The following is a 14,900-nucleotide window of genomic DNA, read 5'->3' as shown; positions in this document are numbered from 1 at the left end:
GAGAACCCTTGATACATTTTTCTGCCACACACCTGTGTGTTGGTTTCATACATTGTTGGTCTTTCAAAGAAGGCAGACACTTGTTTCAGCATACTGTCATCATACTCTTCTCTTTGGTATGAGTACCCTATTTTCTTTTGAAAGTTGCAGCTTGATCTAGAAAGCAGGATTTTATACCTCAGAAGTAGTTCAAAACTTACTGCAAAGTGGAATTTCTTGAAGTATATATGCCGGAGGTCCTTGTCTTTGCTAGTGTTGTGACAGCCACAATTTTGGCAGATTATTGTTCAATTTATTGTCAAACTTTTATATTATTGCGCAGGTGCAAAGGAAAAGGTCTCCAGCAATTCCATGTTTCAGCATGCGCTGAGAGAAAAAGAGCCAAGGATCTTATCTTCAGTATGCTTGCAGCCTATGTACATGGACAGCGCAGCTACTGCTTGAAGCTATCTTTGCTGATCCAGGTTATTCAAGGATCAAATATTAATCACAATGAATAATTCTTTTGTTTTTTTGCTAAAAACAAGCTAAGAAATTTCTGATTAGATTTGAAACAGCATGGAGCAGGCAAGGTTGTTAGAAGCATGAAAGGTCTAATGGAGGTCAATAATGTGGAGGGATCTTTGATTCGAGTTGTAGTGGCAGAGCACCAGAGCAAATTATCACATATTGTAAAGGAGACAGCTGCAAGGTCTGGACTGCCGATTGTGGTTAGCCCTTCTAACCTTATAATTACCTGTTTTTTTGACTTTGCAACTTAGGTTTTTGCAGATTTTACATTCAGTTAGGTAGCTTTTCTATTGTGCGACTTTCCAAGGTCTTCTCCTTGGCAGTTATAGCCTGTCCGCCGGCTACAGGGATTATCTCTCTGACCTAGACTCTGCCAACCTTATGAGTCTAGACCAATGGGCTGACCCGCTGGCCTAGGCTCAGCGTACCTTTTCAGCCTACCGTTGGCCTAGGTTCAGCCTACCTTTGGAGTCTAGACCAGTGGGCTGACCCACTGGCTTGGACCATCTATATAATGTGGTGGAGATGAGTGGTGGGGAGTTGGCCACCATGGCCATGTCATCCATCATAGGCCACTTATTCTATCGGAGGAGATATTTTGCTTATAGATCTTTCCCATTGTGTATATGTGGTAGCTATCATTATTGGATTATCGGTTGTATGATGTATCTAAACTAGGTTTCAAATATAGTTATTTCCATCAGCGCTAGCACACCTCCATGCACTACTGAGCCTCTGCACACCCTTGTGTACAATTGGCCCTTGGTCAGGAGCTGTGAGTGCTGCCTACCAGGCACAGGTATGCCGTGAGAGTGTAGTGTTTCATCATTGATAGAGTCTACAGAGGCTCAACTTCAGTTTACGCTATTGTTCTTCCAGTTCAAGTTCTATTGTTATTTTTTTTTCAGTTCAATTTAGTTGTTATGTCACAATTGCTAATTTAATGCAACTCACAGATCAATTGTTGTACCATGCTACATTTGAGGCGTTTCGTGCACACTACACTTAGAGACTCTAGAGAGCACATAGTATGGAGCTGACACATTTCTCCTTCTATAGGTGCTCTCATTTTCGGCACACCCTGAAAGAAATCTCACTTGGTCGAGGTCGACTATGCCCAGCATGCCGACTCAGCTCCAATTCATGGACTAGTTCATACTTGTCAACTCATTCCTAATGCAGTCTCTGGGTACAAAATAAAAATGAAGTAAAGTGAAAAACTAAAATCATCATCATCATTCTCATCAATGCCCGGGGATGCCCTACATCAGGCACTGTCCAAGAAAGTATTGCATCGGTCGCTGAAGAGCATCGTCAATGTTCGCCTCTGTAAATAGTCGTACTGGACGTCTCCTATGTTGTGCTAGAATGGGCTTGATCCTTTGATGGAGCCTCCGTTGATGTCCTGGTCCCCCTCGTAGACGTGAGCGTCTAGCTCTCCTGAGCTCAATGGCTCTGTCAACTAATATACCTCTAGTATAGGTGGCTCTGAAGTCTACTATGAAGCCTGCTCATCTGACTGCTGAGTCCCTGCTCTAAAGAAGTCGGTGATCTCCCTCTGTGAATGTCTCCCACTGCCTGATCTCCTCAAGAGACTCTCCGTGTGTCTGCGTATCTCTAGCAAAAACAACCCGAGCATCTCTGATCCTGATATCTCATGACTCTAGCCAACGGTCCAAAGCCCTCTCTGAATAGACAATGAAAGCGGCCTTGTATCTCATACTATACCGGACAATGACAAATGTAATGTAATTCTGTCTCTGACTCTATATGACACAACTGACAAATCCTGGCCTCTGTTGATACTCTCCTGAATCTGCCAGACTCAATCTCTAACTGATGCGATGATGTGCGCATCTGAATGTCTCCCACTGCCTGATCTCCTCAAGAGACTCTCCCTGTGTCTGCGTATCTCTAGCAAAAACAACCCGAGCATCTCTGATCCTGATATCTCATGACTCTAGCCAACGGTCCAAAGCCCTCTCTGAATAGACAATGAAAGCGGCCTTGTATCTCATACTATACCGGACAATGACAAATGTAATGTAATTCTGTCTCTGACTCTATATGACACAACTGACAAATCCTGGCCTCTGTTGATACTCTCCTGAATCTGCCAGACTCAATCTCTAACTGATGTGATGATGTGCGCATCTGAACAATAGCACATCGAATCCCATGGGATAAATGAGTGTCCACATAGGCCGGTCTGATCATATATCCATCCTCCGTTAGTTGGAGAAGATGCTCTCGATAGAAAGCCATCTTTGGGCCCAACTCTTTGTGTCGGTTGTATACATGTGCTCTTGTTATCTAGTTGAATCAGATCCTGACGTATGAGTCTAGTCACTACTGATCTCTGTCCGTGTGAGGGATAGGGAGGGTGCATGGTGGAACGGAGCGAGTCTATCCATGTTGAAACCATGATGTCATCTGCCCATACCAGCATGCTGTATCCCCTTATAGCGCTAGTTGTCGGGATGGCTCAAGGGCTAGCCAAGCATATCTGTCTTTGGGGATGTCCCGTAAACTGTGCATGAAGGATATTGATCTAGTAAGTGCCTCGACCACGAGAGGGGGGGCAGCTAGCTCGGCTCGAATAATCTCATGTGGCACTGAGGCCTTAGCCCGAATCATTTGAGAGATCATAGAGACTAAAGGCCTCTCCATACATCTCCATTCATCAGTGCTAACAGATCTACCATGATGGTCCATTGAGGATCCCCAAATCTAAACTCCGTAGAGCATAGCTAAAGCCACTAGAGTGTCAAAAAGCCAGAGCTTTGTTTGAGGTTCCTGAAACTGAACGTGCGAACACATCCTCTCCAATCCTCCAAAGGCGGCATAAGCTCTCGTTAGTCTAGTCTCTACTGCTCTCCTCAAAGAAAACAATAGTCCATTGAAGACTACCTCAAGATAGGTGTATGCATCCGTATACTCAACCGTCTCGTGGCCATATGTAAATGTGGATGCTGACCTCCTGACCCACTGTGGTGTTGTGTTAAACACCATAACCTTGGTTTGCCCTAGGTTAACAGACAATCCACTATCATGAGCAAATGTGGACAAAGCCTCTAAGTGACGCTGCATCCCCTCTGAGGAGTCACAAATCAACACAATATCATCAGCATATAAAATTAGTGGGATCAATGTCCCTGCCAACTGTGCTCCTCTATCACCATCTGTCTCATTTAGTCAATAATATCATCCACATACATGTCAAATAGTGTAGGAGATAGCGAGCAGCCTTGTTTCACCCCGATAGTGGAGCGAACCAAATCAGAAACCCCCTTTGGAGTGCGAACATGCCCCACCATTGACCTGTATATAGCCATGATTCCCCCAATCAACTCTATGGGTACACAAGCTCCTGCAACCTGCGCATCAATCTAGATCTGGGCACTGTATGGAAGGCTTTGCGAAAATCCACAAAGCAACAATAGAGCCGTCTCCCATGTAATCTGCCCTCCTCAATAATGGCTTTGAGTGTCTGAATATGATCAAGAGTAGAGAAACCTCTCTTGAAACCTACCTGTCTTGTTGCCCGTACACCCTCTCTCTCTGTCCATCTACTCAACTGCTGCTCAAGGATGGATGTGTACAACCGTGCCAATGTGTGTCCAATCATGATAGTGCGGTAGTTCCTAGGCTCCATAGGGTCTCTTGACTTGAAGATAAGTACAATAGTAGACAAACTCCAAGTATCAAGTAGGCCCTCACACATGGCACGGTTGAACATCTGTAGCAGAGCTACAGTGTCACTTCACAGGAAAGACAGTTGGCCAGTTGGCTACAGTTGGTCTGGCTCACACTGGACGGACCCTCTAGGGCTGGGGAGTGACACGTGTCAGGGTATCGACGATGGTCTAGTGGACATCGTGGCTAGGTCACCACCACCACTCAGTTTGGAGATAGACTTAGCTGATTGGACATTTATTAGTCGTTGGTGGCTCTTTATGATGGTACATGTGAGTAGTAGCTGTTGGGTCAGGATCATCATCTTCTTGGACATCTTTTCCAGCATCGTCGTCGGGCGGAGAGTCTATACACAGAGCACTGATTCACCATCCTTGCATATTTGAGCCTCGACACCCCATTGTACCTGAGAGTCCTGGGCAGGAGTTGAGTGTGTTGCCACGCCAGAGTCTGTATTAGTTCTTTGAGATAGTCGAGTCATTTGTTGTGGTCTACTGTTGCGGTCTACTGTTGCTGTTGTGTCTCTGTGAGCTCAATTGTTGTCTATCGTTTCCTGTTTTCAGTCTGTTTGTTTTGAGTGAGATTGTCATGCACATTGCACTGAGGAGCACCCACTAGGGTAAAGGGGCCAATAGCGTGCGAGGTTCCAGTCCAAAAACGCGGCAGGCCCCTTACTTGTACAAGTTTCCTCCAGAAGAAGAACACAAGCTAACGGATGGTGTACTGGTTAGCCGAGAGTTGGGTGCAATCCTGATTGTCCGATATCAAGATCGAGCCTTGTTGGCCACAATGCACTATATACACCCTGCGGCGTCTCCCTTTCCATGGTCGTTTTTGTTACACATGGAATTTCGAACTGTGTCGTACCGCTTCTGTGTCGCACCATTCAAGTTGGCCTTACTATCCTAGATAGCCCTTGTGTTGAGCTTTTGATCGCGCCCTCCCAAGCTGAAAACTGTTCTGTACACTGAGTGCAATTCTTCGCCTTCCTTAGGTGGCCCGCTATTGGCCCCTTTACCCTATAGAGAGCACGACACACTATCTGCGCTACAGGTGCTCTCATTTTGGCAATCACGGTGGGACCTCAACTGAAATCTCACTTTGGGAGGTACAAATCTTGAAGCTAGTTGGGTCTATCTAGCTTCGCCTACCATGCCTTGCACTGTGTAGCCTGTTGGTCCGGTCCTCTCTCGCCCTGGTCCAATTGGTCAGGTCATCTCTCGCCCTGGTCTAATTGGTCTGGTCTCTCCAGCCTGGTCCAATCAGTCCTCGTCCCTGGTCTAGTCCTCCTCGACCCTGGTCTAGTCCTCCTCGTCCCTGGTCCAGCCTGGTCTAGTCACTTGCTTGTTCTAGTAGAGTCTAGACTAGTCTTCAGCTAGTTCAAGGTTTTCTTGCCCAAAGCTTGGTTGGATTGGTGGTCACTGCACGACACATACAAGGCGGTCAGTCGAGCGTCAAAGTGTACTACTAAGCCCTCTGAAGTACTACAACAGAAGATGACCTTTGGTACCTAGTAGAAGTCCATCAACCTCATCACCCATACCTCCACATACATCATCCATGCCTTCATCACGTTCCACATCTTCCAGATCACCTTCTCCAGTAAAGCTCTCTCCTATTCTGCTACAGTAGGCTACTGAGCAACAGGCTCAGCAAGGGCCATGGAGCCGTTGTCTAGCGTTTTGGCCAAGGTAAACATCAAGTTCCCTACATTCAAAGGACTCTCTTCAGAAGATGCTGACGACCATGCAAGGAGGTTTGTATCTCTCTGTAGGGGTCGTGGTCTTAAGAGGGAAGATGCTTATTTGGTACTCTTTCCATCCACCTTGGATGGCTTAGCAGACAATTGGTACAGCTAGTTTACAGAGAACCATTTTGCAACTTGGGCAGCCTTAAGACAACAATTCTGTGCAGCTTTCAGGCCAGGTGACTACTAGGAGAAGGTGTTAATTGAGTTGGCCAACATGGTGCTCCAGCCAGAGGAGACTTTTGCAGAACTTATGACTAAAACCAAGTCTCTGGTTGCCAAGCTTCCCCAGCAACCCGGTGAATTTATGGTTAAGAAGTGGGTAGAGAAGGCGCTTCCGAAAACTTCTCAGCAAAAACTCTGAGAGAGTCTTCGACCCGACGCCACTCTGGAGGAGTTCATCGTAGCGGCTACTAGGATAGAGGGAGCTAGGAAGCTGTTCACCAACTCACCTCAGGTAGAGACCACCTCAGTGATTTCGGAAAGTCCTTCTGATCCGATAACTTCTTTACGCAAGGAACTGGAAGCCCTAAAGTTACAGAGAGCTCTTCAAGAGGAGAAGTCAATCTCCCTCAGACAGGAGAAACCCCTACATCATGACGCTTTGGATCAAATAAAGAGAGAGCTAGAAGAGCTTAGGTCTCAGCAGGAGACTAAGGCTATGGTATGGTGCAGCTCATGCCGCTCTCCAAGACACCCTCCACAGGACTGTCCCCTTCGGATTTATTGCCACTTCTGTGAAAAGTCTGGTCATGAGGACAAGGATTGCTACTACCTCAGGGATTGCGACAAATACAGCAAAGCCTTGGTCATACTCTTCAACAAGGGGTAGCTCCGGCATCCAATATGGTTTCTCCCTGTGGCCATCCACACCACATGCCACCTTTATTGGCAGCCCCTCCTATGCAAGGTATGCAGAGCACTTTTCCCTCTCAGAGCTTTTATCATACCCATGCTCCCTCATCACCTCAAAGCTTCTATGCTTCCACCTCCAACTCCATGCACTAGGAGCAAGGACCACCTCTTCCTTCGACTCGCCCATTGAATCGGCCCATTTTGTGCTACAGATGCGGGGAATATGGGCATTACCAAAGCAAATGCCCCCTGCCAGAAGGGTCCCTCCCTGCCATCATTGCCCTGAAACGAAGGATCACTACAGTAACGATTGCCCTAAAGTTCGTGCATCCACGGCTCCGAACCCGAGTCAAAGCCAGAATGAGTTTGCCTTTCCCAAGCTCAATTTGATAGCAATTAGCACCGTTTCTCAACCGCCCCCTTCTACCCACGTGGCGACCCCTCAAAATAAGCCGCCGCAGTTGGCAGAGGAGCCATCGGGCGTCCTCACCCGGCCGCTCTCGGTCTTAGCATTCTGGCTCCCCTTTTGGCTCCTTGATGCAACCCATTCTCTTAGAGGGAGGTATGGATCCCCTGGTGCAGCAAGTTTCTTTGTCAATGGAAACCAACCCTGAACAAGAACAGCCTACTACACTTGAAGGGTCATATGAGGATATGTTGGAGTGGTTGGATGCTACCAAATCTATGCCTTGTTATGGAGTCTCTTTCACTCTTTGCCGGAAGGTACACCCTCTTCCAATGTTTCCTTGGCGGACGCCTTTGAATTTGGTACGCCTATGAAGAATCATAGAAGCGGGAAGAAATCACCACTACAAGAGTTCACCCCTATTCAAACATCAGCCTCACTGGTGTCTGCTTCTACGACCAGAACGAAGCTCTCCTCTGGGTCTGGCGAACTCCCTTCACAGAGCTCGGCCTGCTTGATGAATTCCGTGCTCTTGATAGTTGTCTTGCTCATGGTACCTCATCTTGCTCTCCATCAACTACCACGCTCTGTAGCCTCTCAACTTTCAATTAGTGGACCATGGAATTCGTCTGCAACGGAACACGGACTTTGCCGGTCATACTTTGCATGGGTGATTAATAATTGCCATCTGCCACCGCGTCACACCCCTTGGCCCCCTACATTTTTTCCCCTGGCCCCTAGTGCCCATGCCCACTCACCCTTGCCCCAAAGTCCCTTGCCATCGCCCCTCACACCCCCTAGTCCCTTGCCCTCGCCCCTACCCACCCCCTCCCTTCTCCTTGCCCCTACCCACCCCTACCACTCATCCTCGCCCCTACCCCCTACTCAGCCCTCCCTTGCCCTCGCCCCTACCCACCCCCTACCTCTCTCCCTCGCCCCTACTCAACCCCTAGTCCCCTCTCTTACCCTCGCCCCTACCCACCCCCTCCCTTGCCCTCGCCTCTAACTAGCCACCTCGCCCCTACCCACCCCCTCACACACACTCGCCCTTACCCACCCCCTCTCGCCCCTACCCTCTCTTACCCTCGCCCCTACCCACCCCCTCACACACACTCGCCCCTACCCACCCCCTCTCGTCCCTACCCTCTCTTACCCTCGCCCCTACCCACCCCCTCCCTTGCCCTCGCCTCCAACCAGCCCCCCTCGCCCATACCCACCCACTACCCCCCCTCGCCCCTATCTAGCCCTCCCCACCCCTCTCAGGCTCAGCAAGTTTTCCCCCCCCCACCCCGTATGATCAGCTGGCTCTATGCATTCACTTGGTTGCCATCCTGTAGCAAGTTTTTCCCCACCCCACCCCGCATGATCAGCTGGCTCTATGCATTCACTTGGTTGCCATCCTGTTGCTGTGAAGGCCTTTTCGTTCTGCCATCATGATGGAGCTTAACCCTATTTGCGGTGTTACTCGGGCTTATGGTCATCCCTCTTTTCGAGAAGATCATAATTGCATTGGTATAGGCACATTTTCTCCACAAAGCCAAGTATGTTTATGGCAGTGAGTTTTCCTTGTGTTGTTGCAAAAAGTGTGGCAAGGTTCATTTGCAACTGTAAGCATGGACCAGGTCATTTTCCTATCACTATGGTTAGGGAAGATAAAGGTGCGCTTGAATGAAACTGAGCTTATCTCTTTGCTGTAGAGCCTCATTTTTTGCCAATTGGGATTCTTAGGCTATGCAATCATACATACTGGGGTTCTTGCCTAGTTGGAGGCTTAAGGCGATTGCAAGCAGTGCAGTGTTTTTAACTCCACTTTTGAGGTATGTAAGGTCATGGGCCTAACACCTGCTTCAAGAAAGATGTATGGATGCAATGCCTAGTGGTTTTCCTTCACAGTTTTTTCAGTATTCCTCTCACCGAGACGGTGAGCGGTCTTGTGGAGGGCAACCTGTAGCAGGGCTACAGTGTCACTTCACAGGACAGATAGTTGGACAGTTGGTTACAGTTGGTCTGGTTCACATTGGATGGACCCTCTGGGCTGGGGAGTGACACGTGGCAGGGTACCGACAGTGGTCTAGTGGCCAAGTCACCACCACCACTCAGTTTGGAGATAGACTTAGCTGACTGGACATTTATGAGCCGTTGGTGGATCTTTATGATGGTACATGTGAGTAGTAGTTGTTGGGTCAGGATCATCATCTTCTTGGACATCTAGTCCAGCATCGTCGTCAGGCGGAGAGTCTATACACAGAGCACTAATTCACCATCCCTGCACATTTGGGCCTCGACAACCCATTGTACCTGAGACTCCTGGGCTGGAGCTGAGTGTGCTGCCACGCCAGAGTCTGTATCAGTTCTTTGAGATAGTCGAGTCATTTGTTATGGTCTACTGTTGCTGTTGTGTCTCTGTGAGCTCAGTTGTTGTCTATCGTTTCCTGTTTTCAGTCTGTTTGTTTTGAGTGAGATTGTCACGCACATTGCACTGCGGAGCACCCATTGTAGAGAGCACGACACACTATCTGCGCTACAACATCATTGCTAGAAGCTTTGCCAATAGATCTTTGGCATGTATAAAATGCTATGTTACTAGGCCATTGTGATCATATGCTCTCCTGGTCCTCATCCTGTCAATAGCCTTCTTTACCATCTCGGCGGTAAAGAAAGCACATGTGTGTGGGCATGCGAGATTGTGTAGAAAGATGATGCATACTGACCTCATACTTCTGTAGAAGCGATGACTGGTGGGGGTGAATGCCCATGGAAGAGTCGCCATGCCTCGCCTAAATCCTGGCTCAAAAAGAGCTGGTATAAATCCTGCTCTAATTGAGCTAGAAACACCCTCTTCTTCCGTCGCGCCAAATGTCGAGAAGCAATCCTTGACTGCCTGTGAGTGATGACTCCTAGAGGTACCTCTCTCTGAAGTTGGGCTCTCGTCTCTCTGCACTCCTCATCATACCAGCTATTTTGGGGTATGCTCCTAGAACGTCGTCGCTGCCCAGGCTTAGTGTGTTGGTATGCCTGTGCTGTTGCATCCTATAGTGTCTCTGTCAATATAATTAAGTGAGCTCCTCTAGAGGTCTCCCCGGATCCTTTGTGCATAAGCGTCTATATACGCCATCTATGTAGACAGAATCAATCTTTGAAGTAAAAGTGTATTGAATATGCATAGATGTCTGTTCCAATCGAGTTGTGTTGAATTGAAATGAGACGGGAAATGTGAGGAGGGCATGATCTACTATTACCCTGAGAGGCTTGGGCCCGACTCTGGAGAGAGAAATGAATTGAAATGAAAGAGAGAGAGAGAGAGAAAGAGAGAGAGAGAGAGAGAGAGAGAGAGAGAGAGAGAGAGAGAGAGAGAGAGAGAGAGAGAGAGAGAGAGAGAGAGAGAGAGAGAGAGAGAGAGAGAGAGAGAGAGAGAGAGAGAGAGAGATGAAATGTTATATTAACGTCTTCAAAAGGCCAAAATGACCTGAGACCAAACAGTTAAAATTGGTGAATCTGATACCATGTCTGAGTGCGGAAATTACAAAGTTACAAAGAACTAACACTAAGACGCTAAGGAGAAAGGAAATTGGGGGGGGGGGGGGGGGGGTTTGTGGGTTCAGATGAAATTTCTCATCGGTCGCTGTCGGATCTCATCGACCTCCTCCATGGTCAGTACTCTGGTTGGGCGTCTTGCATGTCCAGCTAGAGTGATCTGTATCTTCTGTTGCAGCGTTCGTCAGTAGTGGGAGACCCCCCGAGGTCGTGGACGTCTGGATCTGCCAAGTTCCGTGGCTCGATTAAGCAGGTACCTCCAGTATGAGTAGGCTCTGAGATTTGCTGTAATGACTGCTGCGTTGGCTCTCCTTTGGCTAGTGTAAAGAAATCTGTGATTCGTCTCTGAGACTGTGTTTCCTCTGATGTTCTCAGCAAGCTCTCCCTAAGTTTGCGCAGCTCTAGCAGGAACAATCCGAGACACCTCTGATCCTTGTATCTCATGACTCTAGAAAAAGGTCCGAACCCTTCTCTGAACAGGCAGTGGAAGCGGCCACGCATCTCATAGTATGCCGGGCAGTGACATGTGTAGTGCAGCTCTGTCTCTGGCTCTAAGTTGCATAGGTGACATATGGTAGCTCCTGCCGGCACCCCTCGAAATCGGCCAGTCTCCATTTGGAGCTGATGTGAGGATGTGCGTATCTGTCCAATAGCGCATCTTATCCCATGAGATAAGTGTGTGTCCATGTATGCAGGCCTAGTCACAAAGTTGTCCTCCGTGAGTTGGAGAAGATGCTCTCTGTAGAAGGCCATCTTCGTGCCCAACTCCTGTGTCGGCTGTATCCATGTGCTCTTGGTATTTAGCTGAATCAGATCCTGACGTATGAGTTTGGTGGTCTGTGTCCGTGTGAGAGATAGGGAGGGTGCATCCAAGGAATATTGAAGCGGAGGTAATCTATCCATCTTGAGACCATGTGACTGAAACCATGCTGTCATCTGCCCATACCAACATGCCGTATCGCCTTGTAGAGCTAGTTGTCGAGATGACTCCAACACAAGCCGAGCGTATCTGTCCTCGGGAAGATCCCATAGATCGTGCATAAAAGAAACTGATCTCGTCAACGCCTCCACCACGAGAGGGGGGGGGGGGGGGGGGGGGGGGGGGGGGGGGCTAGCTCGGCTCGGATAATCTCATGTGGTATTGAGGCCTTAGCTCGAATCATCCGAGCGATCATAGAGACCAGAGGCCTCTCCATACATCTCCATCCATCTGTGTTGCCAGATCTCCCATGGTGGTCTACTGAGGGTCCCCATACCTGAACTCCATAGAGCATAGCTGGAGTCACTAGAGTGTCAAAAAGCCAAAGCTTTGTTCGCGGTTCCTGAAACTGAACCTACGAACACATCCTCTCCAGTCCTCCCAACGCTGCATATGCTCTCGTCAGTCTAGTCTCTGATGCTCTCCTTAGTGAAAACACCGGTCCACCGGAGACCACCCCAAGATAAGTACATGCATTTGTGTACTCCACAGTCTTCTGGCCATACATAAATGTTGGTGCCGATCTCCTGACCCACTATGGTGTGGTGCTGAACACCATAACCTTGGTTTTTCCCCAGATTGACAGACAATCCACTGTCACGAGCAAATGTATGTAGAGCATCCAAGTGATGCTGCATCCCCTCTGGTGAGTCAGAAATCAGCACAATATCATCAACAGATAGTGACAGCGGAATCCATGTCCTTGCTAGCTGAGCCCCCTTGTCCCCCTGACACTCTATATAGTCTGAAAACTCATCCACATACATCCCAAAAAGAGTCGGGGATAGGGGGTATCCCTGCTTTACTCCAATATTGGAGAGGACCTGCCCCATCACTGTCCTGTATAGAGCCAGACTCCCCCAAATCAGCTCTGTGGGCACACCCATGTCCCTTAATTTGCGTATGAGTTTGGCTCTCAGCACTGTGTCGAAAGCTTTGCGGAAATCCACAAAGCTACAATAGATCCTCTTGCCATGGAAATAATAGCTCTGAGTGTCAGAATCTGGTCAAGAGTGGAGAAACCTCTCCTAAAACCTGCTTGCTCTGGTGCTCTCATGCCCTCTGGCTCTGGCCATCTACTCAGCTCTTGTTCAAGAATGGATGCATCCAGCCTAGCTAATGTGTGACCAACCATGATGGTGCAATAATTCCCGGGAATCATGGGATCTCCTGACTTGAAAATAGGCACAATCGTGGACATACTCCAAGTCTCAGGGAAGCCTTTATACACGGCTCGATTAAACATCATAGCCAGGAGCTCTGCGAGCATATCCCTTGCATGGATGAAGTGCTCTACTACCAGACCATCATGATCATGTGCTCTCCTTGTCTTCATCCTGTCAATAGCTTTCCTTACCCTCTCGACAGCAAAGAAAGAACATGCCTCCGGGCATGTCTCTAGTGGGTCCGATAGAGGTGGTTGTCCTGATGCTGTGTAGAGAGATGTGGCATATTCCCCCCATGTCTCAGTGGAGGTGACCGTTGGTGGTGGTGAATGTTCATGGAATAGCCTCCATGCTTCGCCTGAGTCCTGACTTATAAATAACTGATAGAGATCTTGCTCTAGCTGGGATAAATAAGCCCTTTTCTTTCGTCGCACTAGGCGGCGAAAGATAATCCGTGATTGTCTATGTGTGATAATACCCATGAGCACTTCCCTCTGTAACTTGATCCTCATCTCTCTACACTCCTCATCATACCAATTGTTCTGTGGCATTTTTCCAGATCGTCTCCGTGTGGGCTGGTTGTGGGGGTATGCTTCTGATGCTGCATCATGGAGCGTCTTTGTCAGTATCTGAGTGAGTTCATCTAGTGGCCGTCCTGGCTCCTGGGTGCATAGCTTCCTGTATATCTCATCCATATACACAGAATCTGTCTCCCTCATGAAGGTATACCGGATGTGTTTAGGGACCTCTCCTAATGGAGCTGTGCTGAACTGAAACGTCAGGGTGAAGGACAAGATAGCATGATCAACTGCTACTGCAACTGGCCTAGTGCCCACCATAAAATCTTGAAAGAATGGAATAAGACCTGGCTGGGCCATAACATAATCCACTGTGCTGGCACCATGTCGGTGTGGAAAGCAAGTAAAACCTCCAGATGTCGAAAATCTTTGTAGGCCATTCAAAATGGCCAATCTATGTGCGGTTCCCATATCTATCAAGTATCTGCCATATTCCGTGTATTCCTCATCTTGTGATAATCTGTATAGACCCATCTCTGTATCGTCCAGCTTCCTAAGCATTTCCTTGGAAGTATCATAAAATATTGTCTGGTGGTGGGCAGTCCTAGCATTGAAATCCCCTAGTATGATAATGTCACCATCCTAAGAAAACTCCCATATGTCATTATCCAAAATAGCAAAGGGGGATTGTCCCCTAGGTGATGCATATACTGACGTACTAGGAGGAAAGTAACAGATAGCAATGTAGAGGTATTTGCCCGTCTCTGCTCTGAGCCTCACCCACATGTACCTAGCATGCTCATCCTTGCGCGCTATGTATATCAATGTCTGCAACTCCTCCCTAAATAGAACTGCCACTCCCCCTGAGCCTCGTCCTCGATGCTCCGATCTGGTCTCTTGTCTGTAGGCTGTCTCCCATCTATATCCGCTCACCTGTGTCATGGATTGCCCAGGGGCTTGATGCGTCTCATAGTAGAAGGGGGATGTCTCGCCCTGTGAAGCTATCCTCATAGGCCCCTACATCAAGACGAAGTGAACCGTTACAATTCCAGGTTGCCATCTTTAGTGTGGTCCCATAGGTCTCGCACCGTCATGCGGGACGTCGCTCCAATATCACCACCTTTCCATCTCTGTAAAAAGCAATCTTCCCCTTTTCCCTTGCTGCTCTAATTTCTGGCATTACTTCTTGCATATGAGCAATCTGCGAGAGGGTGAGGTCATCTCCAAGAAAGATGCCAGTCTTCTTTAGAGTCGGTCTCTTCTTCAGGAAATCCTTCTTCGCTTCCATGGAGGGGAAGCGGAGAATGAGTGCCCTTTCCTTCGAGGTTTCTCCGTTGCTCCCGCTTTTCTTTGTGCCCACTCTCCATGCCCTTGTATGCGTTTGCTTGTTGACCCCCACCAGAGTCATGAGTTCTTTCACCTCTTCCTCCACATTATCTTGGTCTCTCAGGCCACATATCCTTACGTATAAGGCCCGCACACGTCTCCT

The 14,900-nt window shown here is 48.4% G+C and overlaps 1 protein-coding gene across 4 annotated transcripts in view; it reads left to right on the top strand.

Moving 5' to 3' along the window:
• LOC147443741 (uncharacterized) overlaps window positions 1-14,900 on the top strand; it is a 125,076-nt gene that overhangs the window by 62,152 nt on the left and 48,024 nt on the right. For all 4 annotated transcript variants that reach the window (XM_086526537.1, XM_086526538.1, XM_086526539.1 and 1 more), the window contains 2 exons: window positions 323-464; window positions 558-710. In XM_086526537.1, coding sequence (XP_086382663.1) covers window positions 323-464; window positions 558-710 — 295 coding nt within the window. The remainder of the gene's footprint in view (window positions 1-322; window positions 465-557; window positions 711-14,900) is intronic.

Source organism: Adiantum capillus-veneris, chromosome 13 (assembly GCF_014529385.1).
Source record: "Adiantum capillus-veneris isolate H3 chromosome 13, ASM1452938v2, whole genome shotgun sequence".
Taxonomy (NCBI): domain Eukaryota; kingdom Viridiplantae; phylum Streptophyta; class Polypodiopsida; order Polypodiales; family Pteridaceae; genus Adiantum; species Adiantum capillus-veneris.
The sequence above is the reverse complement of the archived record's forward strand: the minus strand, read 5'-3'. Positions and strand labels throughout refer to the sequence as shown.